This window comes from Tiliqua scincoides, chromosome 3 (genome assembly GCF_035046505.1).
Source record: "Tiliqua scincoides isolate rTilSci1 chromosome 3, rTilSci1.hap2, whole genome shotgun sequence".
NCBI lineage: Eukaryota > Metazoa > Chordata > Lepidosauria > Squamata > Scincidae > Tiliqua > Tiliqua scincoides.
In genome coordinates, this window is record NC_089823.1 from 235,417,158 (window position 1) to 235,442,864 (window position 25,707).

Below are 25,707 nucleotides of genomic sequence, written 5' to 3' on the forward strand. Positions count from 1 at the left end.
TACATATCTGTACATTCAGAAGGCATCAACATGGTCCCTCACCAAAGTCTACTGAGAAAACTAAGGGAATTAGAGGGCAGGTTCTCTCATGGATTGAGAACTGGTTGGAGCCCAGGAAACAGAGAGTGGGTGTCAATGGGCAGTTTTCACGATGGAGAGAGGTGAAAAGCGGTGTGCCCCAAGGATCTGTCCTTGGACCAGTGCTCTTCAACCTCTTCATAAATGACCTGGAGACAGGGTTGAGCAGTGAGGTGGCTAAGTTTGCAGATGTCACCAAACTTTTCCAAGTGGTGAAGACCAGAAGTGATTGTGAGGAGCTCCAGAAGGATCTCTCCAGACTGGCAGAATGGGCAGCAAAATGGCAGATGCGCTTCAATGTCAGTAAGTGTAAAGTCATGCGCATTGGGGCAAAAAATGAAAACTTCACATATAGGCTGATGGGTTCTGAGGTCTCTGTGACAGATCAGGAGAGAGATCTTGGAGTGGTGGTGGACGGGTTGATGAAAGTGTTATGCAGGATCGAAAGAGACCACTGACACCAAACTGAGTTTAAGGCTTTTATTCGGAGGAATGGAACTTGAACCAAATAAAAACCACCTTGTTCCAAATCTCTCCAACTGAGTGAACCTGAGGCAGGCAGGCAGGCAGGCACTAGGCAGCAGGACTTGAGGCAAAGGCTGGATGGTTGTTCCCTGATTCTCAGAGGCTCCCAAGGGCTTCTTCCTGCAGCTCTCTCCTCAGCTCCTTCTCTAGCTTGGTCTCTCCCAAGCTTCCATGGTGGTCCTTCCACTCTTTGCTTCTGCAGCCCCTTTTATAGGCCTCTGCACACAGCAGCCTCTACCTTCCCCCTACTGGTACTGCAGCCTTCTCTCCTGCAGCAGTTTTCCTTTTGGTCCTCCTCAGACAAACTCAGACTGACTGTCTATTGGCTCATGAAAGGGTATAGGCTACGATCCCCTCAGGCCAATTTCCAGCAGTCGACTGAGCCCAAGTTCTGCACATATCAAAAGTGTCAACCCAATGTGCGGTGGCAGCAAAGAAGGCCAATTCTATGCTTGGGATCATTAGAAAAGGTATTGAGACCAAAACGGCTAATATTATAATGCTGTTGTACAAATCGATGGTAAGGCCACACCTGGAGTATTGCGTCCAGTTCTGGTCACATAACTCAAAAAGGACATAGTGGAAATGGTGCAAAAGAGAGCAACTAAGGACACAATCCTAACCCCTTATGTCAGTGCTTTCCAGTACTGACATAAGGGCAATGCAGCTCTGAGGTAAGGGAACAAACATTCCCTTACTTTGAGGAGGCCTCCATGAGTGACATCCGACTGCAGGATGTAGCACATGTCCCATTGGCATCGCTATGCTAGTGCTGGAAAGAACTGACATAAGGGGTTAGGATTGTGCCCGAAGATGATTACTGGGCTGGAGCACCTTCCTTATGAGGAAAGGCTACAGCGTTTGGGCCTCTTCAGCCTAGAAAAGAGGCGCCTGAGGGGGGACATGATTGAGACATACAAAATTATGCAGGGGATGGACAGAGTGGATAGAGAGATGCTCTTTACACTCTCACATAACACCAGAATCAGGGGACATCCACTAAAATTGAGTGTTGGGAGAGTTAGGACAAACGAAAGAAAATATTTCTTTACTCAGTGTGTGGTTGGTGTGTGGAACTCCTTGCCACAGGATGTGGTGACAGCATCTGGCCTAGATGTCTTTAAAATTATTGAACAAATTTCTGGAGGAAAAGTCCATTATGGGTTACAAGCCATGAAGTGTATGTGCAACCTCCTGATTTTAGAAATGGGCTATGTCAGATGCAAGGGTGGGCACCAGGATGGAGTCTCTTGTTATCTGGTGTGCTCCCTGGGGCATTTGGTGGGCCGCTGTGAGATACAGGAAGTTGGACTAGATGGGACTATGGCCTGATGCAGCGGGGCTGTTCTTATGGTCTTATGTAAGGCCTGGGCTTTCAGCAGATTGTGAGCTGCACAGCTACAGCCAGTAGAGGCAGTCAGGCTATTACAGGATATAAGGAGCACCTGATGGGTTGTAGAAGGAGTGAGAGTTGAGGAGGGAGAGGAGACTTGCTGGCCAAAACGGACTGAGTTTCTGACTAACTGACCTACTGGCCCAGTGGTTCTCAAACTCTTCTGGAGAGTATGAGAGCCAGTAAGTCCTTGCAGAGGTGGCGGTGCTAAGGGGGCTGCAGGGGCTTGGCTGGACTTACCAGAGCCTCCTGGGGGTGTGGGGAGCCCTGCGCGAGTGTCTCAGGGCTCCCCAGGTCTTCAAAAGTGAAAGTTCATCGATTGCATTCCACTTCCACAAAACTGGAAGTGAAGCCCGGTAGTTCCACTTACTTTTAGAAGCCTGGGGAGCCCTGCAGACACTCACGCAGGGCTCCCCGCACCCTCGGGAGGCTGCAGGAGGCTCTGGTAAGTCCAGCCAAGCCCCTGCAGTCCCCTGAGCGATTTACCGCTTCCTCCCTGCCTCCTCGCAGCCACCACGCCTTAAGAGGGCAGAGGCCAGGGCCCTCAGGCTGGGGCATCACAATGCGCCAGTTTGAAAAGCCCTGTACTGGCCTGATGACCCATGGACTGACTCATGGCTCTGCTTATTGGACTGATTCTCTGGCTAACTGACTTACTGGCTGTTAACTTATGAACTGACCCACAGCTCTGCTAACAGACTAACTAATGACTTACTGAAGTTTTGGACTGATTAACTGACAAACAACAAACTGGTGGACTGACTTGTGGATTAACTGACTACCCAACCGGTTAATGAACTGTTTGCCTGGACGGAGGTTGCTAGATGGTGGAAAGTTGAAGGGGCGCTACTGCACCTGGAAGGACTGTTGCCTCAGGAACTGGGAGGAGGGACCCTGCAGCCCCACAGGCAAGCTACCCCTTTTGCTGGTGCCGGGTGCAGTGGGAGTTTATGCAGACTGCTAGAGCTAGTGGTGGTTAAGCTGGGGAACTAATTACTTAGAATGGGCATAAGTTCTTCAGGCAAAGCTCGGAACAGGAATCTGGCAAAACAAATTGGTACCAGGAGTGGGGTGTGAGCCCAGGGCGATTAGTTTCCCCTCGTATAATAGGAAAACAAGGCAAGTGTATCTCTGGCAGGTATGGGAGGTGCTAGACCTCGCTATACAAGGGGCAACACCCCTAACCATATTATGGAATGTTGGGGCTACTTTGAGCATTTCTTGGACCATATTTCAGATGATGCAGTATATGGGGAGGCTCATCAAATATGGCATCCTTTCCCTGAAAAAGCTCAGAAGGTCATGTGGGGAAGATGTGGAAAAGACCCCCAAGAGAAGAAATAACCAAGTTAAAGGGGTTAATTTGCAGAGAGAAAGAGAAAAATCTCGCCTGTGGAGGCCTTGGTGTGGGATGCAGCAGTGCTGTAGTGCAGAACTGAGGCCATTGTTGGAGAGCTCATTAGCTTAAAGTGGGCATAGGTTCTCTAAGCAAAGCTTGGGGGGGGATCTGGAAAAACAGGGTCCTGTTAACCCAAAGTGGAGGGAAGTCTATAAGACAGAGGCCACAAGAGACCTCCAGCAACCACACAAGTCACTGCATTCTATGCTAATTGCAACTTCTGAACCATCATCAATGGCAGCCCGATGCAGAGTGAGTTACAATAGTCTAATCTTAATATTTCATGGCATGATCCACCTTGGCTAATGCAGGTATGGCCACAGCTTGCACACCAGCTGAAGCTCAGCAAAGGCAACCCTGGCCACAGTTGACACCTGGACATCCAGGGGCAGCTGTGAATTCAGGAGAACTCCCAACTGAGCACCTGTTCTTCCAGGTGGAGTGCAGCACCACTCAGAGCAGGAGGGTAGGCCAGCACCTGCGTCATGAATTTCTGAACCAGAAGGACCTCTGTCTTGTCTGGATTTCAGTACAGTTTGTTAGCCCCCATCATAAGAACACAAGAACAGCCCCACTGGATCAGGCCATAGGCCCATCTAGTCCAGCTTCCTGTATCTCACAGTGGCCCACCAAATGCCCCAGGGAGCACACCAGATAATATATAATAATATATACAGTATTTATATACCGCCTTTCTTGGTCTTTATTCAAGACTTTATTCAAGGCGGTTTACATAGGCAGGCTTATTAAATCCACGCAGGGATTTTTACAAATTGAAAGAAGGTTCTTTCTTTCAAGAACCACTACATTCAAGGTGTTACACTCTGATCTGGTTTAACATTCTGGCCTCCATCCTCCCACGCTCCGAGCAGATGGAACAGCTCAGCTGCAGCTTGCCAGCTGCTTCAAGGTCGCATGGTGCTGGTGGCCTCGAACTGGCGACCTTGTGGATGTTAATCTTCAGGCAAATGGAGGCTCTACCCTCTAGACCAGACCTCCTGCCTTCAGACCTCTTCAGGCAAATGGAGGCTCTGGTCCTCTAGACCAGACCTCCTCCTCCAGATAACAGGAGACCTCATCCTGGTGCCCTCCCTTGCATCTGGCATTCTGACATAACCCATTTCTAAAATCAGGAGGTTGCGCATACACATCATGGCTTGTACCCTGTAATGAATTTTTCCTCCAGAAACTTGTCCAATCCCCTTTTAAAGGCATCCAGGCTAGACGCCATCACCACATCCTGTGGCAAGGAGTTCCACAGACCAACCACACGCTGAGTAAAGAAATATTTTCTTTTGTCTGTCCTAACTCTCCCAACACTCAATTTTAGTGGATGTCCCCTGGTTCTGGTGTTATGTGAGAGTGTAAAGAGCATCTCTCTGTCCACTCTGTCCATCCCCTGCATAATTTTGTATGTCTCAATCATGTCCCCCCTCATGCGCCTCTTTTCTAGGCTGTAGAGGCCCAAACACCGTAGCCTTTCCTCATAAGGAAGGTGCCCCAGCCCAGTAGTCATCTCAATCGCTCTCTTTTGCACCTTTTCCATTTCCACTATATCCTTTTTGAGATGCGGCGACCAGAATTGGACACAATACTCCAGGTGTGGCCTTACCATAGATTTGTACAACGGCATTATAATATTAGCCTTTTTGTTCTCAATACCCTTCCTAATGATCCCAAGCATAGAATTGGCCTTCTTCACTGCTGCCGCACATTGGGTTGACACTTCCATTGACCTGTCTGCCACCACCCCAAGATCTCTCTCATGATCTGTCACAGACAGCTCAGAACCCATCAGCCTATATCTAAAGTTTTGATTTTTTGCCCCAATGTGCATGACTTTTCACTTACTGACATTGAAGCGCATCTGCCATTTTGCTGCCCATTCTGCCAGTTTGGAGAGATCCTTCTGGAACTCCTCACAATCACTTCTGGTCTTCACCACTCCGAAACGTTTGGTGTCGTCTGCAAACTTCGCCACCTCACTGCTCAACCCTGTCTCTAGGTCATTTATGAAGAGGTTGAAAAGCACCGGTCCCAGGACAGATCCTTGGGGCACACCGCTTTTCACTTCTCTCCATTGTGAAAATTGCTCATTGACACCCACTCTCTGTTTCCTGGCCTTTAACCAGTTCTCAATCCACGAGAGAACCTGTCCTCTAAGTCCCTGACTGTGGAGTTTTTTCAGTAGCCTTTGGTGAGGGACCGTGTTGAACGCCTTCTGAAAGTCCAGATATATAGTGTCCACGGATTCTCCCACATCCACATGCCTGTTGACCTTTTCAAAGAATTCTATAAGTTTCGTGAGGCAAGACTTACCCTTACAGAAGCCATGCTGATTCTCCCTCAGCAAGGCCTGTTCATCTATGTGTTTTGAGATCCTATCTTTGATGAGGCATTCCACCATCTTACCCGGTATAGATGTTAGGCTAACCGGCCTATAGTTTGCCGGGTCCCCCCTCTTTCCCTTTTTAAAGATAGGCGTGACATTTGCTATCCTCCAATCTTCTGGCACCGTGGCTGTTTTGAGGGACAAGTTGCATATCCTAGTCAAGAGATCTGCAACTTCATTCTTCAATTCCTTAATAACTCTTGGGTGGATGCCATCAGGGCCTGGTGATTTATTGAACTTTAATTTATCAATGAGGTCTGAAACATTTTCTCTTTTAACCACTGTCTGATTTAACTCCTCAGTCAGGAGGGGCCGTCAGGCAGCGGTATCTGCCCGAGGTCTTCTGCCGTGAAGACAGATGCAAAGAACTCATTTCTCTGACATCTCTATTTCTCCTTTTATCTCCCCTTTCCCTCCCTCACCATCCAGAGGGCCAACTGCTTCTCTGGCGGGTTTCCTGCCTCTAACATATTTGAAGAAGCTTTTATTATTCCCCTTAATGTTGCTGGCCATGCGTTCCTCATAGTCTCGCTTGGCTTCCCATATCACCTTCTTACATTTCTTTTACCACAGTTTATGTTCCTTTTGATTCTCCTCATTAGGGCAAGACTTCCATTTACAGAAGGAAGCTTCCTTGCCCTTCACAGGCTCTCTAACCTGGCTCGTTAGCCACCCTCCTGGATTTAGTGGAACGCTTCTTTCTTTGCGGTATACACATCTGCTGGGCCTCTATTACTGTAGTTTTAAGCAGCCTCCATGCACTCTGGAGAGATTGGACTCTTTTTACCTTCCCTTTCAACCTCCTTCTAACCAGACTCCTCATTTGAGGGAAGTCCGCCTGTCAGAAGTCAAGGGTTTTTGTTAGAGATTTGCCTAGTATTCTTCCCCCGATGTGCATGTCGAAACGGATCGCAGCATGATCACTGTTCCCCAATGGCTCAGTAACATTTACATCTCTAACCAGGTCCTGTGTACCACACAGATCCAGATTCCAGTTGCCCCAGGCAGTGCTCCAAGACATAGAAAGCAGGTACTCACTTTCTCCATCTGAAGGAGATAGAAATCAATGAAATCCCGAGGTTCATGCAGAGAGTGATGATCCTTGTGCCTTTCTACCTCCTTCCTCACAAATGAACGTATCATCTCAACTGAGAGCAATGTCTTTTGATGAGGCCCTGGGAGATGTTTCATGACAAACGGGAATATTTCATACAGCTATAGGAAAGATGAAGCACATCCTGTTACCATCATGAGGAAGCTCAGCAACATGGGTTCATAAGCAAATAACACACACACCCCTAGTTATGACAGCATTGTTTCATATACCCACCCAATAGTTCTGACTTCAATATCACGGTTCAGAGAACACTTGAGAAACAGCGTCTTGTGACAGGCATTCCTCACCTCCCTGAATGATGAGAAATTACATAAGAACATAAGAACAGCCCCACTGGATCAGGCCATAGGCCCATCTAGTCCAGCTTCCTGTATCTCACAGCGGCCCACCAAATGCCCCAGGGAGCACACCAGATAACAAGGGACCTGCATCCTGGTGCCCTCCCTTGCATCTGGCATTCTGACATAGCCCATTTCTAAAATCAGGAGGTTGCACATACACATCATGGCTTGTAACCCATAATGGATTTTTCCTCCAGAAACTTGTCCAATCCCCTTTTAAAGGCATCCAAGCCAGATGCCGTCACCACATCCTGTGGCAAGGAGTTCCACAGGCCAACCACAAGCTGAGTAAAGAAATATTTTCTTTTGTCTGTTCTAACTCTCCCAACACTCCATTTTAGTGGATGCCCCCTGGTTCTGGTGTTATGTGAGAGTGTAAAGAACATCTCTCTATCCACTTTATCCTTCCCGTGCATAATTTGGTATGTCTCAATCATGTCTAGAGCTACCCAGATTTGGTTTCTTTTAGTGCAGTGGTTCCTAGCCCGAGGTCTGTGAGAACTTGAAGACTGGCCTGCAAGTTCTCACACACACAGAAAGAAATCGGGTCACACCGATCATTTCCAGTTCTGCGCTGCTCTTGCGCAGGTTCCAGCACAAACTTTGGACGGCTCGATCATCGCACTGTGAACAGCTGGCTGGTAGCTGCAGGAGTCGCACTCCGTTACCAGCTCCCTGAGCAAAGTGAGAGACACAGACTCCTGCAGCTGCTGGGCAACTCTTCCGGGTTTGTCTGGCTGCGAAGCCCACTGCTGTGCCACACCGGCCTCTGCAGCACCGCCTGAAGTCCACAACAATTCTGATTTTTGCCTCTACGTTCCATGGTCTCCTAAAGTTTGGAAGCCACAGTTTTGGATGATCACTGGAGGTGGACAGAATCTTTGCAATATTTGGTTTGTTGACCATTGAGCATCAGGAGGAAGTAAGCCAGACATAGACTCTGATCTCTCTCTCTCTCTCTCTCTCTCTCACACACACACACACACACACACACACACACACACACACACACACACACATATACCCATCCAGTCACTCTCTATGTTAAACTAGACATTACTCTAAATGCAGGACATCCCCGAGTGCTTTTCTTTTTCAAAATTGCACACCACGAGAAATGAACTGCAACAGAACTGGGGTGGAGGAAAAGGGGTTTATTACTCTGCCTCATTGCAGTTCTAATCCTGATCACACCCTCCCTCTGACATTTCCATCATCAGAGAATCAATTAATGAATGGCCCCATCCTATCCTCCACCACTGATGATGATGCAGCCATGCCAATGGGGTGTGCGCTGCATCCAATAGTTGGGGGAGCAAATAAAAATATTTCTACTTACCTCTATTTAGGCTTCCTTTTGGCCTATTGGTCCTCCTGGACCTATGCCCCTGCTATCCCACCCTACCCATGACATGTCTTTGCTACCAGCTTCCTGAATCAGCACAGCCTGGGCTCTGCAGTGACAGAGGAGAGAATCCACTGAGGCTTTGCAGTGGTGGCTGCAACTAGCCTGGCTGTGGAACAGAGTTTGTGCTGCTGTGACAGCGGAATGCTCATTCCACCCATTGAGCTGTGATTCAGTTAAATGTGCACTCCAGGTAAAGTCTAAGAATACCTTCTTCAGAAGTACGCTTAACTGTTAAAGGGTTAGGAAAGGCATTGGGGAGACAAAATTGGCTAGCTTAGTTGAGAAGGAAAAGGCTACTCACACCATGAAAGAAGCTGCCTATAAATCTTGTGCTACTTTCAAGGGCTTCCATCAACTTCAGGAACTCTTTGTCTTCAAGAGAAAAGCGATGACCAAAAGCCAAAGTACAAATCACATTGCAGGTTGAATTAATGAGGGGTAACATGGGGTCAAGTGGCTGCCCTGCAAATACAGTTATCAGTTGTGAGATAGGGCGAGAGATAGAGAGGGGGAGGGAGGGAGGGGGGAGGGAGAGACGGCTGGCCTTAGGAGCTGTGGGGCCCAGCTGGAAGCAGTTCACGTGAGGCTCCAGCATCATAGCCAAATCTGTAGAATACTAAAGATATAAATAAAATGTATTATAGACTTTTTATCTGTATGGTAGAATGGGATAGAAAGCAATCAAAATAAGCACTTTAAAGCGTATGTGAGTTAATGGACCAATTGAATCTAAGTACATTTTGATTTAAGGGTGCAGCTGCGTGCACTTGCGCGGGAATGGGCTTTCCCTGCCCCCGCCTCATGCAGCCAGGCACAGGCTCTCTGCCCTATTGCACAGCCTGGGCCTTGCTGAAGCTCAGCTAAGATCTAGGTCTGGTCAGGAAGGGACCTGGGAACTTCAGGTACTCTGAGCTTCGTGACTGAAGACAGGTGGGATGTCAGGTAATGACTGAATACATGCCTTCCTTACCTGAGCAGAACACGCTTTGGGAACACGCTAATGCAGAATGGTCATTGGCACGGGAAAAGTAAAAACTAGTTCACAGCAAATGTAGAGGCCTCTACCTGAGGCCATGTTACATGTGTGAAACCATGCAAGTTAGATGCAGCCGTGAGAAAGCTGTTAACTAAGAGCAATCCACAGGAGCCAGCTTCTAGGGATTGACGTGGGAGCAGCTGGCCCTCGTCTCTGAGAGATGGCTGTTCCCCGAGTGGCTTGATTGGCCAAGGACACCTTGACTGGGAATCTGTTCCAGCTGCAGGTTTCAGGATGGGAGGGATGACCCATCACAAGTGCATAGCTTGAGTGCATGTCTGCCTCTGGAAAGTTCGGCTAGTTCCGATTTCTGATTGGCTGCGGAGGTCAAGCCAGTATAAGAGTCACCTGTTAGGAACATCCTTTGCCTTAGTTCCTCACTGGCCTGTGGGGCCTGAGCTTTGACTGCTCCGTTCCAAGCTGGAAGGACCCTGATCATGGCAGGGCCGACTCACGGACTGAGATTTCTTCATGTAAGACTTTGCTGAATGATAGTTTAATGTTAGGAGTTAGTTTTTATTATTGTAATTATTGGTGTGTATTGTATGCTCTCTTTCTAAATTCCTGTCATTCCACATCCGGCCCCCAGGCCTTATGTTTGACACCCCTGGGCCGATGGGTTCTGAGCTGTCTGTGACAGATCAGGAGAGAGATCTTGGGGTGGTGGTGGACAGGCCGATGAAAGTGTTGACCCAATGTGTGGCGGCAGTGAAGAAGGCCAATTCTATGCTTGGGATCATTAGAAAAGGTACTGAGAACAAAACAGCTAATATTATTATAATAAAATTATATAATACATAATATAACATTATATTGTAATAATACAATTATAACGCCATTGTAGAAATCGATGGTAAGGCCACACCTGGATGCCTCGGGAAGCACCCAAGACAACAATCACCTAAGCATTCTTAGTGTCCAGTGATGGTCGCCACATCTCAAAAAGGATATAGTTGAGATGGAAAAGGTGCAAAAGAGAGCAACCAAAACGATTACTGGGCTGGGGCACCTCCCTTATGAGGAAAGGCTATAGCATTTGGGGCTCTTCAGTCTAGCAAAGATGCACCTGACAGGGTTCATGATTGAGACATACAAAATTATGCAGGGGGTGAATAGAGTGGAGAGTGAGATGCTCTTTTCTCTCTCACACAACACAGGGGACATGCGCTAAAATTGAGTGTTGGGAGAGTTAGGACAGACAAAAGAAAATATTTCTGTCGGGGTTCCCCTCCTCCCACAGGTCCCCAACTTACCCAGGGAGAGGACTTCTGGGTCATAAGACCAGGGAGGAAGCCGGTGGAGCATGCGGCCACCTCCCCACGCTGCCTGGGCACTCCTGTGGGTGGCAAAGTGCAGCAGAGGAACACTGCGTGCCAAATCCCCCGCTTTGCCCCCCGCCTTGGAGGAGGGAGGGGGGAGACAGGACGCAGGCCATTCGGCTGCTGGGCAACCATCCCTCCCCTGCCTTGGGGGGAAGGGGAGCACTCCCTCGCCCAACCAGCCAGGGCCTGCCTTGCCGGGCAGGGCACCTGGCTGTGACATCAGGAGCCCACAGTTGGACCTCCCTGAGTCATCTGCAGAGCTACAGGACCCAGGTGGGCAGGGCCAGCCCACCCCCCAAAGGCAGAGACCAGAGCAGAGGCAGCAGCCTTCCCAGCCCTCACAGGAGCAACCCTGGCAGCTCCAGGTGAGAGGAGGTGGGAGGGAAACAGAGAGGAAGGGGAGGAGTTGTGGTAAGCCCAGGGGAGGGCAGTCCCAGAGACAGGCCCTTTTTGTACCATTCCTGTGAGGGAAGGGGAGGGGCCGAAGGGGAGGGGTCTGCCCTACATAAACCTGGAGGCCAGGGATGACAAGGCAGTCGGGAGCTAGAAGAGCAGGCAGGAGGATCTGCTGCTAGCAGCCCCTGCTCCTGACTCTGGCAAATACTGCCAACCCAAAGAGGGGGAGCCAGGTGACACAACCCCCCCCTTCTTCTGGTGAACTAGTCTGAGGCCTCCACAAGGGGGTCCCCCTCGGAAAGGCTAGATGGGCCCTCCCCTCCCCCCCACAAGGAGGCCTCACAATTTCTTTACCCAGCTTGTAGTTGCTCTGTGGAACTCCTTGCCACAGGACGTGGTGATGGCATCTGGCCTAGATGCCTTTGAAAGAGGATTGGACAAATTTCTGGAGGAAAAGCCCATCATAGGTTATAAGCCTTGATGAGTATGTCCAACCTCCCAATTTTAGAAGTGGGCTACCTCAGAATGAGAGATGCAAGGGAGCACACTGGGATGCAGGTCTCTTGTTGTCTTGGGTGCTTCCCGAGGCATCCGGTGGGCCACTGTGAGATACAGGAAGCTGGAATAGATGGGCCTTTGGCCTGCTCCAGCAGGTCTTTTTTTTTTATTCAATATTCACAGTATTTATTTATTACAGATACAGGACAAGGATGGGCTAGACTTAGGGGTTGGTCTACATAGGTTACGCATCAGGAAAGTGACCTTGAATTCTTCAAGGTGACTTCAAGTGTCTTCAAGCATTCTTAAGGAATAAAGTTTTTCTTTTTTATAAGCCATCTCTACCCATCTGAACCACCCTGACAATGCAGTACTGGATTAATGTTTGCATCTAGTGGTTGAGAGAACTTTGAATGAATGCCTCCCTAACAGACCTCTGAAGCTTTCCCCTGGAACACTTGCCTGATCCGAGTGAAACCTTCTTCCCTCAGGGACAGCTCCACTGACCCTCCAGATACAGAAAGGGTCTTGGAACCTTTCCTGAGAGGGCATATAAGCAGGCCTTTCCCACCCCTCAGGGTCCTCGCTGGTCCTTACTTGGTGTCAACATCTAGGAGGAGAGCTTTCTGCAGGCGTGGAGTCATGTTTGTCAGGCATCTTTAAGGCTGAAATGTTTTGGCCTTAAAGTGTTCAGTGTGGTTATCCTTGGGGAAGGCAATGCTATGCTTTCCTGAGTGACCATTCTAGCAGAGAGGGAGGGGCTATTTTCTTTGGGATTGTAGAAACCATTAACCTTTGAATGTGGATTCCTCAGCTAAGATCCATACTTAGCTATTCCTGTGTTCTTTCAATAAATGTTGTTTTTGTTGAATGTACTTCTGGGATGGTGTCAATATCTGCACTTGCTTTATTCGCTATCTAATAGCACCCACTAAATTCATTGGTGAAAATGTGGTTTTCATGACATGGTGACTAATAAAAAGCAGACGGACCCCTGAAGTGTCTTCTAGCATCACCTACCTTTGGCCTGTGCAAAGATCTCCACAAGCTCCTGGGCCACCTCTTCGATTTGGTGCTCCAGACCTTTCTTCCCCAGTCCCAGCCGCCGCATGGTCACTTGTGCAAACCGTCTCTGCTGCTTCCAGGTTTGACTGTTTGAAAGTATAATTCCTGTGGTCAGGAGAATCAATGAGAAGTTATTGTTTGCAAAAAAGGCTGCAAGCCTAGCAGAGGCCAAGTTTGTGCTGCTCATGCTTATGACTCCAGAGAATCCTATTTTAGGGAACACGACAAGGATGTCCTTTATCACCATTGTTGTTTATACTCGCCCTGGAAGTTTTGAGACATCAGACAAGATGAAAGAATACAGGGTGCAAGGATTAAGAATGAACATTTTAAAGTAAGAGCATTTGGGGATGGTTTTAATTTTGGTTTAATTATGGTTTTAATTTTTAAAAAACCACTAAGAGACAACGAATTGGTGGTGGTTAAGTTGAGGGAATTTGGTTTATTTGCAGGTTTTAAGAGAAATAAACAAAAAACTAAAATCTTATCGAAGAACATGAATCAACAAGAACAAGTAAAGTTGATGAACAAGACTGGGTTTAAGGTGGAAAAAATGTTAAATATCTGGGTGCTATCCTAACAAGTATGAATTTTATGTTATTTCAAAAAACAATTATGGCAAAGTTTGGAATGAGATCAAAAGAGATTGTGTGAGATGGGAAAATTACTCTCAGATAAACCATTTAAAGAATGGCAGAAAGCTATGATAAAATTTATACGGCAAGGGAAAAACAAGAATAAAATTTAAGATTTTGCAGGATGCAAAAGAAAGAGGAGGTCTAGGCCTGCCAGACTTGAAAATTTATTATTCATCATGTTGCTTTTTTGTGGATGAAAGAATGGTTGTTATTGTAAAATCGAAAACTGCTGAATTTGGAAGGACATGATTTAAGATTTGATTGGCATGTATACTTATGGTTTGTCAAAGTGAAAGCCATAAGTAAAATTCAAAATGAAAGTTAAATTCAAAATGAAAACATTTTGAATTTAAGAATAAGAACATAAGAAGAGCCCCACTGGATCAGACCAAAGGCCCATCTAGTCCAGCTTCCTGTATCTTACAGTGGCCCACCAAATGCCCCAGGGAACCTACAAAGACACAACCTGCATCCCAGTGTCCTCCCCTGCATCTTGCAATCAGAGGCAGCCTACCTCTAAAACCAAGAGCTTGCACATACCCACTATGACTTGCAACCCGTAATGAACTTCTTCTCCAGAAATTTGTCCAATCCCCTCTTAAAGGCACCCAGGCAAGATGCCATAACTACTTTTTGTGGCAAAGAGTTCCACAGACTAATTACACGCTGGGTAAAGAAGTATTTTCTTCTGTCTGTCCTAACTCTCCCAACAGTCAACTTTTGTGGATGTCCCTGGTTCTGCTTCTGAAGTGGAGGTGGAGCTTCACCGCATCTAGAGCGTTCGTGCAGGGCTTGGCACCCTACATGAATGCTCTTCCCTGAATCAAGTAGCCCCATTGCAGAGCTATTTCCCTTACGCGGGAGAAGGGGACAAGATTATTAAGATTATTAAGATTATACAAGATTATTAAGATTTAAAGCTGTACGTAATTAGAGCATTTGACTTTGCTCATGCTAAGAGTTAGAGGTTTTCTTTATCTGAACTTTTAAACTACTTTTAATGTTGGTTTTTCTTTTCATTTTACTGTGTGTTTTTTCTTTTTTCTTACAATAAAGTTATTCATTTAAAAAATGTTCCCTACTTTAGCAGAACCTCAGAACTGCAGGGCTGATACATGAAAAAGGTTCCTTGTCCGAAGGGGACTCGTAATAAAGAAGAACAATAAGGAAGACACCAGGAAGACACCAGGGAGCAGCTGTGGGGAAAATGTTTTGCTGAGATAGAGGGACAGTTGCTTTCTCCCAACTCAGGATAACAGAACCAGCACTAACAGCCCAATCCTCTCCACACTTTCCTGGGAATAAACCCCATTGATTCTAATGGGACTTGCTTCTGAGTAGACATGCATAGGATTGGGCTCTTAGGCTGCAATCCTAGCCATGCCCACCTGGGAATAAGCCCATTGACTATAGTGGGACGTACTTCTGAGTAGACATGCTTGGGATTGGGCTATTAAGAGGTGTTTCTTTGCCCAGTTAGCAGAGTACGTGTGTGTAATGTTCTGCTACATTTAGGGCTTCCCTGCTGCGTTTTACAGGCTGCCTACTGTTTGGTTGACTTTTAAAATGCAGTTTATCCAATTATACATTAATTCAACCATCTTATGGAATCTGGTTGATTCATGTCTGATTTTCCCCTTAATCACAGGAATTGAGACGAATGATCCCTTTATAAAAACCACACACACAAAAACCGGATCAGAAATTATGGTTGAAGGACAATGAAACACTAAAGCCCTGTAAACCTTCTCTTACTTGTGCCGGAAATGTAGCCTCTCAGTCCACTGGCATGTTCCACCAATGGAAGAGAGAGGATGCCGGCGGAAGTGCTGTTCCACCAGTGAGCACAAGGCCAGCAGCATGATGTCTGGTGGCCACATATAAGGGCTGGCAGGTAGGTCACTGTCCAGCAACTCTGGTGTGGAAGGAATGTGGTGGGAAGGAGGAGTGGGGGAGGGACAGGAATGGGAAGGGGGCAGGGGCAGATGCGCTGGTTACCACTGGTATTCGCATGCGCCGCTATCCTATGCTCCTTCATTCTCTCCTTCCCTCCTCACCTCAGTTCTGCGCTGGTGTAGAACCAGCTGGTGCAGAACTGAAGAGACCTTCTGGGGAAGGGATCAAACTTTCCCTGATCCTGAGGACACCTCTGTCACTGCCCCCACCTTAAGATGCAGTACATGTTCCACTGGTGCGGCTGCATCAGTGAAGGGGGTTTCAGCAGGAGTTGGCTGCATTTATATGCCACCTTTCTGCCTTGGCATTCAGGATGATTTACTATTTAAAAATATTAAAGCAACAAGAAAAAGTTACAAAAGCGACACAGAAAGTTCTCAGGGCAGTGGTGGTCCCTTCAGGAGGTGATGGAATTGGCTCCCCTGACTTGGAATGCCTTCTTCTTTTTCTTCACTCAAGACAGACAAATCTTCAACAGTCCCTGAGAAGGTGGGGGACGGGCTGCCTAATTAGAAACAAGCTGGTGAGCAAGACTCCTTTGTGTAAACTTTGGGCAATGTCCAGGATTCACCAGTTGGAAGAATCTCCAACAGACTGAAAAGCTCCATGATTTCTTGCATGTTTGTGTGTGTGTGTGTGTGTGTTTTTGTGCGTGTGTGTGTGTGCGCACGCGCGCTTCTGGAGGTTCCTGTGTGAATTCCCTGGAGAGAAGACTGACTCTTACCCTTTTCTTTTGTCATCACTTTCAGGAAAGGGGTCATTGGGCGATCAGCGAAGGCTTCAGATTGGTTGATCAGCCCTCTTTTCACTGCCTGGAATCCAGAAAGGACCACTGCGGGCATATACCCAATCCATATCGTGAAAATGTTTCCATACTGCTTTGCTAGCTGCATTTGGACCAAAGTAGAGAAGGAAGATTCACATTCAAACAAGCAAGATGATTTCAAGAACATCATCCCTCCTACACTGCTCTTCAGCAGGGCCTCTGAGAGGAATTTTATCAAGGGGGTTCGAAGTTGCTTTTGGGCCCCTTCTCAAAGTGGGTGGGGATGAAACAGAGTGGGGGGTAGGAATGGGGGTGGGCGGAATGGGGGCAAAACAGGCAGAGGGCAAGTGATAACAGTAGGAATAGTCTTTGGAGCTAGGTCTACCAGTCTTCCCAATGCAGAGCTCAGGTCTACCTGCCCACCCGGCTTTGGCAGCTAGATATAGTAATACCAGTGCTTTTTTTGTAAAAAAAAAAAAAAAAAAAAAAAAAGGTGCAGGAACTCACGACTTGTTAATCTTTTATTTATTTATTTTTAAATTTATTTAAAATAAAATATTTTATTTTATATATATAAAATAAGGAATCGCTTATTCCTTATATAAAATAAGGAATCGCGCTTGAGGAATCTCTTCCAGGCCCGGCCGACGCAAACGCATCCAACAGATGGGAACATTTCAAGAATACCGTTTACAACACCGCCTTGTCCATATTCGGCAAGAAGACCAACAAGGCGGCAGACTGGTTTGAAGCCCACTCTGAGGAGTTGACACCAGTCATTGAGGAAAAGAGGAGAGCTCAAGCAGCATACAAGGCCTGTCCCAGTGAGCGCAACCTGCAGGTCCTCCGAACTGCTCGCAGCAAAGTTCAACAGACTGCCAGGAGATGTGCTAACGACTACTGGCTCCAGCTCTGTTCCGAGATACAGATAGCAGCTGAAACGGGCAACATCAAGGGGATGTATGACGGTATCAAGCAGGCCCTAGGTCCAACACAGAAGAAAATTGCCCCTCTGAAGTCTGCCACAGGCGAGGTCATCCAGGATCGGGCGCAGCAGATGGAACGCTGGGTGCAGCACTACTCTGAGCTATATTCCAGAGAAAATGTAGTCACCGAAGAAGCACTGAACAACATTGAGTGCCTGCCTGTGCTGGAAGAGCTTGACAGTGAACCAACCCTAGAAGAACTTCACGTGGCCCTGGACTCCCTTGCCTTTGGCAAGGCACCTGGAAAAGACAGCATCCCTGCTGAAGTCCTAAAATGCTGCAAAGAGATCATCGTCACTGAGCTGCATGAAATCCTCTGTCTCTGCTGGAGAGAAGGTGGAGTACCTCAAGACATGAGGGATGCAAACATCATCACGCTGTACAAGAACAAAGGTGACAGGGGTGACTGCAACAACTACCACGGCATCTCTCTCCTTAGCGTTGTAGGAAAGCTGTTTGCCCGAGTTGTACTAAAGAGGCTCCAGGTACTTGCAGAGAGCGTCTATCCAGAATCGCAGTGTGGATTCCGAGCCAACAGGTCCACCACTGATATGGTATTCTCCCTTAGACAACTGCAGGAGAAATGCAGGGAACAACGACAGCCACTCTTTATAGCCTTCATAGATCTCACAAAGGCTTTTGACCTGGTCAGCAGAGACGGCCTCTTCAAGATTCTCCCCAAGATTGGATGTCCACCCAGGCTCCTCAGCATCATCAGATCTTTCCACAAGGACATGAAGGGCACTGTTGTCTTCGATGGCTCCACATCAGACCCTTTTGACATCCGAAGCGGAGTGAAGCAGGGCTGTGTTCTTGCACCAACCTTGTTTGGGATCTTCTTCGCTGTCCTGCTGAAGCAGGCCTTTGGAACTGCAACAGAAGGCATCTATCTCCGGACCAGATCAGACGGAAAGCTCTTCAACCTCTCCAGACTGAGAGCAAAATCCAAAGTCCAGCTGAAATGTCTGCGTGACTTCCTCTTTGCCGACGATGCAGCTGTCACTACCCACTCTGCCAAAGATCTCCAGCAGCTCATGGATCGTTTTAGCAAGGCCTGCCAAGATTTTGGACTGACAATCAGCCTGAAGAAAACACAGGTCATGGTTCAGGATGTGGACTCACCTCCCTGCATTACAATCTCTGAGCATGAACTGGAGGTTGTCCATGACTTTGTGTACCTTGGCTCAACGATCTCCGACACTCTCTCGATACCGAGCTAAACAAGCGCATCGGTAAAGCAGCTACCACGTTTTCCAGACTCACAAAGAGAGTCTGGTCCAACAAGAAGCTGACGGAACATACCAAGATCCAGGTCTACAGAGCTTGCGTCCTGAGTACACTTCTGTACTGCAGCGAGTCATGGACTCTTCGCTCACAACAGGAGAGGAAACTGAGCGCTTTCCACATGCGCTGCCTCCGACGCATCCTCGGCATCACCTGGCAGGACAAAGTTCCAAACAACACAGTCCTGGAACGTGCTGGAATCCCTAGCATGTATTCACTGCTGAAACAGAGACGCCTGCGTTGGCTTGGTCATGTCGTGAGAATGGATGATGGCCGGATCCCAAAGGATCTCCTCTATGGAGAACTCGTGCAAGGAAAGCGCCCTACAGGTAGACCACAGCTGCGATACAAGGACATCTGCAAGAGGGATCTGAAGGCCTTAGGGATGGACCTCAACAAGTGGGAAACCCTGGCCTCTGAGCGGCCCGCTTGGAGGCAGGCTGTGCAGCATGGCCTTTCCCAGTTTGAAGAGACACTTGGCCAACAGTCTGAGGCTAAGAGGCAAAGAAGGAAGGCCCATAGCCAGGGAGACAGACCAGGGACAGACTGCACTTGCTCCCGGTGTGGAAGGGATTGTCACTCCCGGATTGGCCTTTTCAGCCACACTAGACGCTGTGCCAGAACCACCTTTCAGAGCGCGATACCATAGTCTTTCGAGACTGAAGGTTGCCAATACATATATATATATATATATATATATATATATATATATATATATATATATATATATATATATATATATATATATGTATATATATATATATATATATATATATATATATATGTATGTATGTATATGTATATGTATATATGTATATATGTATATGTATATATATATAATATATGTATATATAAATATATAAAATATTTTTGTTATTTAAAATCTTTTATTTATTTATTTATTTATCTCATTTCTCTCTCTTTAAATCCCCATTCCCCAACTACTTAAGAACTAGAAAATGAGGGGAGATCTTCAAGAGAGAAGGACAAAAAGAGACGGACCACCTCGGGAGCGCACACCAAGGATTATATCACGGCTTGTTGCATGTATTTGCAAATATGTAATAACCAAAAAAATTAATTAAAACTTTTAAAACATTTAATAAATATTGGTTAAAAGAATTGATGAAGGCAAAATATAAAAAAATGATTACAGTACATCACTCTGCAGATTTGTTTGAACCCAAATCAATTAGCACACAGGGGAGAGGGGGCACAAAAGATGGATTAATTAATTGATTAGTAAACAAGTTATGGATCAAAAAGCACTGTAAAAAAGTTATGGATTTTATTCATAACTTCATAACTTAATCAATTCATTAACCCATCTTTTGTGGTTCCCCCCTTTCCCCTGTGTACTATGTCCCCATTCCCCATTATAATAATAGTGATTATTAAATATAGTCTAAAAAAACCAAAAATTAATAGACAACAATGATCTGACCTACTGCACAGAGGAATACATATTTCCTAAGTGTTGTTATAATGCAGCAAGGACACTTAAGCTTCCCCATTTATAGTTAAAAACCTAAATCTCCTGTTGATGACATTACAAAGCTACTAAATTATTAGTAATAATTTTTGCTTAATTAATTTAGATCAGCCAAGCCTTATATTAATAACTATAAAAATGAATGAATTACTTGCTTCTGAGTAGACCTGCATAGGCTTGGGCTGCAATCCCATCCACATTTTCCTGGGAGTAAGCCCCACTGAACACAAGGGGACTTACTTCTCAGTAGACATGCCTAGGCTGTCTCAGGTGCCAGCTTCCTTCCCCCCCTCCTCTGCCAAGCCAGTACCTGGGTGCTGCAACCCGTCTCCCTGGCTGGCTGTCCCTCATCGTCCTCCTCCTCAGCACATGTCCCCATGCCCTCACTGGCCTGGTAGCTGCGTGGGAAGCAGAGCGCGGGGAGAGGAAAGGCGGGCTGGGCTCAGGCGAGAGCTGTGAGTGTGGTGAGGCAGGGGCAGTGCTTTTTTGTAAAAAAAAAAAAATAAAAGGTGCAGGAACCCACTTATTGTTATTATTATTATTAACAGTATTTATATACTGCTTTTCAACTAAAAGTTCACAAAGCGGTTTACAGAGAAAAATCAAATAACCAAATGGCTCCCTGTCCCAAAAGGGCTCACAATCTAAAAATATGCAAAGGAATACCAGCAGACAGCCACTAGAACAGACAGTGCTGGGGTGAGGTGGGCCAGTTACTCTCCCCCTGCTAAAAAAAGGAGCACCCACTTGAAAAAGTGCCTCTTACCCAATTAGCAGGGGTAAAGAACAAGTTTAAGATTAACAAGTGTAATCTTTTATTTATTTACCTCCCCACCTAAAAAAAAAAAAGAAGAAGAAAAATTATTCTTTACGGGGATTTGAACCCCCAACCTCTAGCTCCACAGACCAGTACTTTAACAATTGAGCTGTAGAAAGGCTCAAAGTGTTTGGAACTAATACTTGGGGCACTGATAGCCACCAGCTGGGCTGAAGACCTTATATATTAGTTCTGAACACTTTAACTCTAGTCTTTCCTATAGCCCAATGGAGAGAGTGCTGGGCTTTGGAGCACAAGGCTGGAGGTTCGAATCCCTCCCTAGCCAGCAGTGCCACAGGGAGGGGGAAAAAAGGTGGGGGCCAGGAGGAGGGGGGAAAAAGGTGCCGGAACACCATTCTGGTGCATTCCATTACAAAAAAAGCCCTGAGTAATACAGAAAACCAAACACACTCCTAAGGCTCTCTAAAATCTTTCAAATATAGAAAATCATTGCAAGAGATGAGTATCATTGTATTTAGACTCACATTACAACAGAAAGTGTCCTGCGTACACCAAAAACGGACTTCTGCAGCAGCTGCAGTCTCGCAGCTGTGCCCCTGAGCTCCTATACACTCCTTCATGGTAAGCAGATCCACTAGCGAAAGAGCTACTGTAGCAGGTCAGTTTCCTCCCAGATGCCACACTGCTAAGGAATGTATGCATTCCTGGGCCTGGTGTGTTTGGCTTGTAGTTGCCACCATGTACCCACAAAAATGCCCCTAGCATCCCATGTGGGCCGTGGGTCTGGGTGAGATTAGAAAATGGAAGATCCCAGGAAATTTCTGAGCTTTGGCTTCTGGGCCCCCTTTCTGACCCTGGGCCTGGGTCCAAATTTCCCCCTTTACCCCCCTCTCCTAGGCCCTGCTCTTCAGTCATCCTCAACTGAGGCATACCTTAGTTAAAGAATCAGGAGAAAGCTTGATCCCAAACTGCCACAAACCTCCGATGAGGGGAAGTCTGAGAGGGCCAGGAGGGTACAGTCTGGATCCCCTGAGTTGTTTGAGGAAGTGCAGAATCAGGCATGGAATCAGAATGATCAGAAACGCCAATTTCCTCCAGATTGCCATGGCTCCTCTCTATCTCTCTGCCTTCCTGTATCTCTTGTATGTATAGCTGGGAGGGCTGAATGCTCTTTCTGGCTTCTCACTTTCGTCACCATAATCTGTTTTCTTTCATTGACTCCTCCTTAAATAGTTCACTGTTTATAATATATTATGCAATAAATCTTATCTGACATCATAACCATTTGATCTCAGAATGTGGTCATTGTATTATAATTGTGTTTGTCATCATATGCAGGGCTAATACTGGTATGTGATATGGTATGTGGGGTGAGAGGGTCTAAAATCTAAGGCCAACATAATCCCATCCTGGAGTTGCATGGACTCCATTAAAAACCATATACATTCTAAAATATAACGTATGTGTTCACAAATGATCTGGAACTGAGGGTAAGCAGCGAGGTGGCCAAGCTTGCAGAGGACTCCACACATTTCAGAGTAATAAAAAGCAATACAGACTGTGAGGCATTTAAAAGGAATTGTGTCTCACTGTCAATAATTGGAAAGTGATGCACACTGGGACAAAATAATTCCAATTTCACATATCCATGGATATGGTGTGAACTGTTGGTGGCAAAAGAGGAAAGAAATGGGTGTTGTGGTGGCTAGCTCAGTGCAGTGGCACAGCAGTGGCATCAGAGTCAGGCAGGCCGGGCCCTGGTCAAGTGTCTGTATGCTGATTAGCCTGCAATTTCTATTCCGATTCAGTGGAAAGGAAATTTCTCCACAGCTTTGGAGGTGGTCATGATTGAGCCATTACTAAGGACATCAACACTGGATGCCCCTCACCTTGCAAATTTCAGTCCAAACATTTTGGCAGGAGGGCCACATCATCTCTCCGACACAGTGTTGGGGGCTGGGGAAAAAAGAATTAATTTACATTTAAAATTTGAATAAATTTACATAAATGAATATATTAGAGATGGAACTTATAAGAATGAATAAGGTCTTGCAGTAGCTCAAGGCCTTGCACAAAGCAAGGCTGGCCTTTCCTTTGCTGCCGATGCTGCATCACAGAGGTGAAACAGCAAGTAGTGGAGGGAGCCCTCATCCCACAGCTCACACAAGAGGTTGAACAGTCGCCCTCAAGCTGAGAGCCGTTGCGTCAGGCCAGCACGGGCTCCAGCAAATCTCCGGACTGCCAGATGCTCATTGGAGACTGGGGGCTCCCTGAGGGCCGGATTGGAAGTCCCCGAGGTCCGCAAGTGGACCCCGGGCCGGGATTTGGGCACCCCTGGTCTAGAGTTTAAATTTACCTTTTGCATTTGAAATAGTGAAGCCTTAGTAGCAGAAGTGCAGCAGAAGGTTCACTGCAGGAAGCTTTGATTATGCAGATTACTTTTAAGCCTCATCATTCCCATTCCTGGGCTGGTTTGGGGACCGAAGTTGCCTTGCTGTGTTGTGAGAAGGACAGGGGAGTCTGATTTCCCAATTCTCCTGGAATTCTTTGACTGTTGATACCATCTGTGGAGAATGGGGATTCTTCACTCAACTAAAGAGCCCTGTTCCTGTGTAAGATGACATTGGCTAGGGTGGCTGGGATGTGGATCTTCACCCCTCCCTTTGCCACCAGCACCTCCACAGCAACTTGACTGAGATATGAATTGGAGGCACCAGAGAGTCTAGACTTGTCCTGGGGAAAGCAATAGCCACATGGCATCTTCCTTGTCATTGGAGAAGTCCACAAACTGACATTGGCTATGGGGAGATCCAGGGCCTGACCTATTTCCTTATTTCCTGCCTCAGATCAGCAGTAAGATCAGAAGACAGCAATTGTCCTGAAATTGGCTGACCAATGTGAATATGGGTGTGTTCATTCCAGTTCTGAACATAGCTTATCTGTCCTTTGCTGTCTACTGATCTAGTCCACCTGCATTTCATCTCCTTCATCATGGGCACATTGGACTGGTACTTCAGTGGGCTGGATTGCTGCATGCAGCTCAAACTCCACCTGCTCACCATCACTGTTCCCCCTAACACGCATGGCCAAGTGGCTGCACATCTCCAAGCCAGCAAGGCAAGGAGGAAAACCCAAAGCCACACCAGGGCACAACAGCCAGCCTGATGAAACCCCAGCCCCGTAAGCTGTGAGGACATCCAGGGTGCAGAATATTTCCTTGGTACTGCTAGTGGGGCAACCCTGAAAGGGCAACATCAGAGAGAGGGTCACTTTGAATTTCGGTGGGGCTGTGGCTCTGTGGTCTTACCCTGTAAGTTCTTTAGCATCCACCTGAAGCTACTGCCTGAAGTCATCTGGGCTTTGGACAACATGCAAATGAAACCATCAACTCTATTTCCCCTTTTCAATGAACCAAGTAAGAGAGAGGAGATTTTGAATTTGGAGTTGGTAGTGGCCTGGCTGTAGATGAGGATCAATACTCTGAAGTATCATCCCAACAGAGTAGCGCTACAGCCACAACATCCAGGGTGTGGAATGCTGCCATGGGTGTGTGTGTGTATGATTCATTTGACCACAGCCTTCAACCAGTTCTGAATGGAGGAGTCAGACTCCTCCTTAAGAATCGGAATTGCACCTTAGGAGAATGTCTTGATCTAGGGCAGTGATTCTCAACATTTGTCCTCCACCATACTGCTTCACATGGTCCACCTATTCAAAGCACCACTGGAAGTAACAGGGGATGAGGGCTTTACCAATTACTTCTTGGTTTGGAGGCCAGATGCAACATGACAAACACCAGTAAGAGGCTGAGAGTGAATGGGAGGGCTTTGTGGGTATGGAAAAGCATGCTTTGGAGCCTCTTACTACTGTTTTGCTTTGTGTTCCTGGTCTCGCTTCTAGGTGGCAGGGGGCCCACGAATACCACCAGACACCACCCCAAGAAGCCTCATAGTAAAATCAAGCAAGTAAACAAACCCCACCCATCCCAGGATGAAGTCTCTTGTTATCTGGTGTGCTCCCTGGGGCATTTGGTGGGCTGCTGTGAGATACAGGAAGCTGGACTCGATGGGCCTATGGCCTGATCCAGTGGGGCTGTTCTTATGTTCTTATGTTCTCCACACCTTTGGAAGTGGCTGTGATTAAGCAGTTACTAAAGACATCAACACTGGATGCACTGACTGGGCACATTTCAAACTAGAGTTTAAATTCACCTTTTGCATTTGAAGCAGTGAAGGGCCCAATCCAAACCTGCAGGAGGCTTGCGCTGCATCCAAGGCAGGTTTGTGGGCAGAAGCGGCTCAGCCAGAGAAAAGGGGAAACTCTTCCCCTTAGCCCTGGGTAAGAGCTGCTGGACCCAATGGGTCTCCTCAGACCTGCACCACCTCTGGAGGTAGCAAGTCCGTGGAGAGCAGAGCGGCTTGAAGCCGCTCTGTTCTCCACGGGGACAGGGGTTGGGATCCGGCATAACTGCCGGGTCCCAGCCCCGCCTCCGGCTCCCCACGCACCTGCCCCCAGGGCCGCCCATCACCCGCCATCCTCCTGCTCAGAAATACCTCCCTCCCGCCTCCTCCCCGCCCCCCCATGCCTACCTTTGCTGCTTGTGTTGGCACAGGGGCGCCGACACAAGCGGCTGTGAAGAAGCCACCATGGAGGATTCTGCCAGCCTCCGTGCATCAGTGCATCTAGATGCGCCGACGCGGCTTCCTCCTACGGAGGCGCAAACGTGTTTTACGGCACGTTCGTGACCTTCCTGGGCCGGCCGAAGGGACTTGGGCTGGACCAAGTCAAGATTTGGATTGCACCTGAAGTCTTCACAAAAGGTAGCAGAAATCCAACT

At 47.2% G+C, this 25,707-nt stretch overlaps 1 protein-coding gene across 1 annotated transcript in view; it reads right to left on the minus strand.

The window, feature by feature from the left end:
- LOC136645334 (cytochrome P450 2J2-like) overlaps positions 1-21,976 on the minus strand; it is a 32,327-nt gene extending 10,351 nt beyond the window's left edge. The window contains exons 1-5 of the mRNA XM_066621565.1: positions 21,803-21,976; positions 16,289-16,451; positions 12,926-13,075; positions 8,955-9,115; positions 6,826-7,002 (exon numbers count right to left, since the gene is read on the minus strand). Coding sequence (XP_066477662.1) covers positions 6,826-7,002; positions 8,955-9,115; positions 12,926-13,075; positions 16,289-16,451; positions 21,803-21,976 — 825 coding nt within the window. The remainder of the gene's footprint in view (positions 1-6,825; positions 7,003-8,954; positions 9,116-12,925; positions 13,076-16,288; positions 16,452-21,802) is intronic.
- Between the last annotated feature and the right edge of the window lie 3,731 nt (positions 21,977-25,707).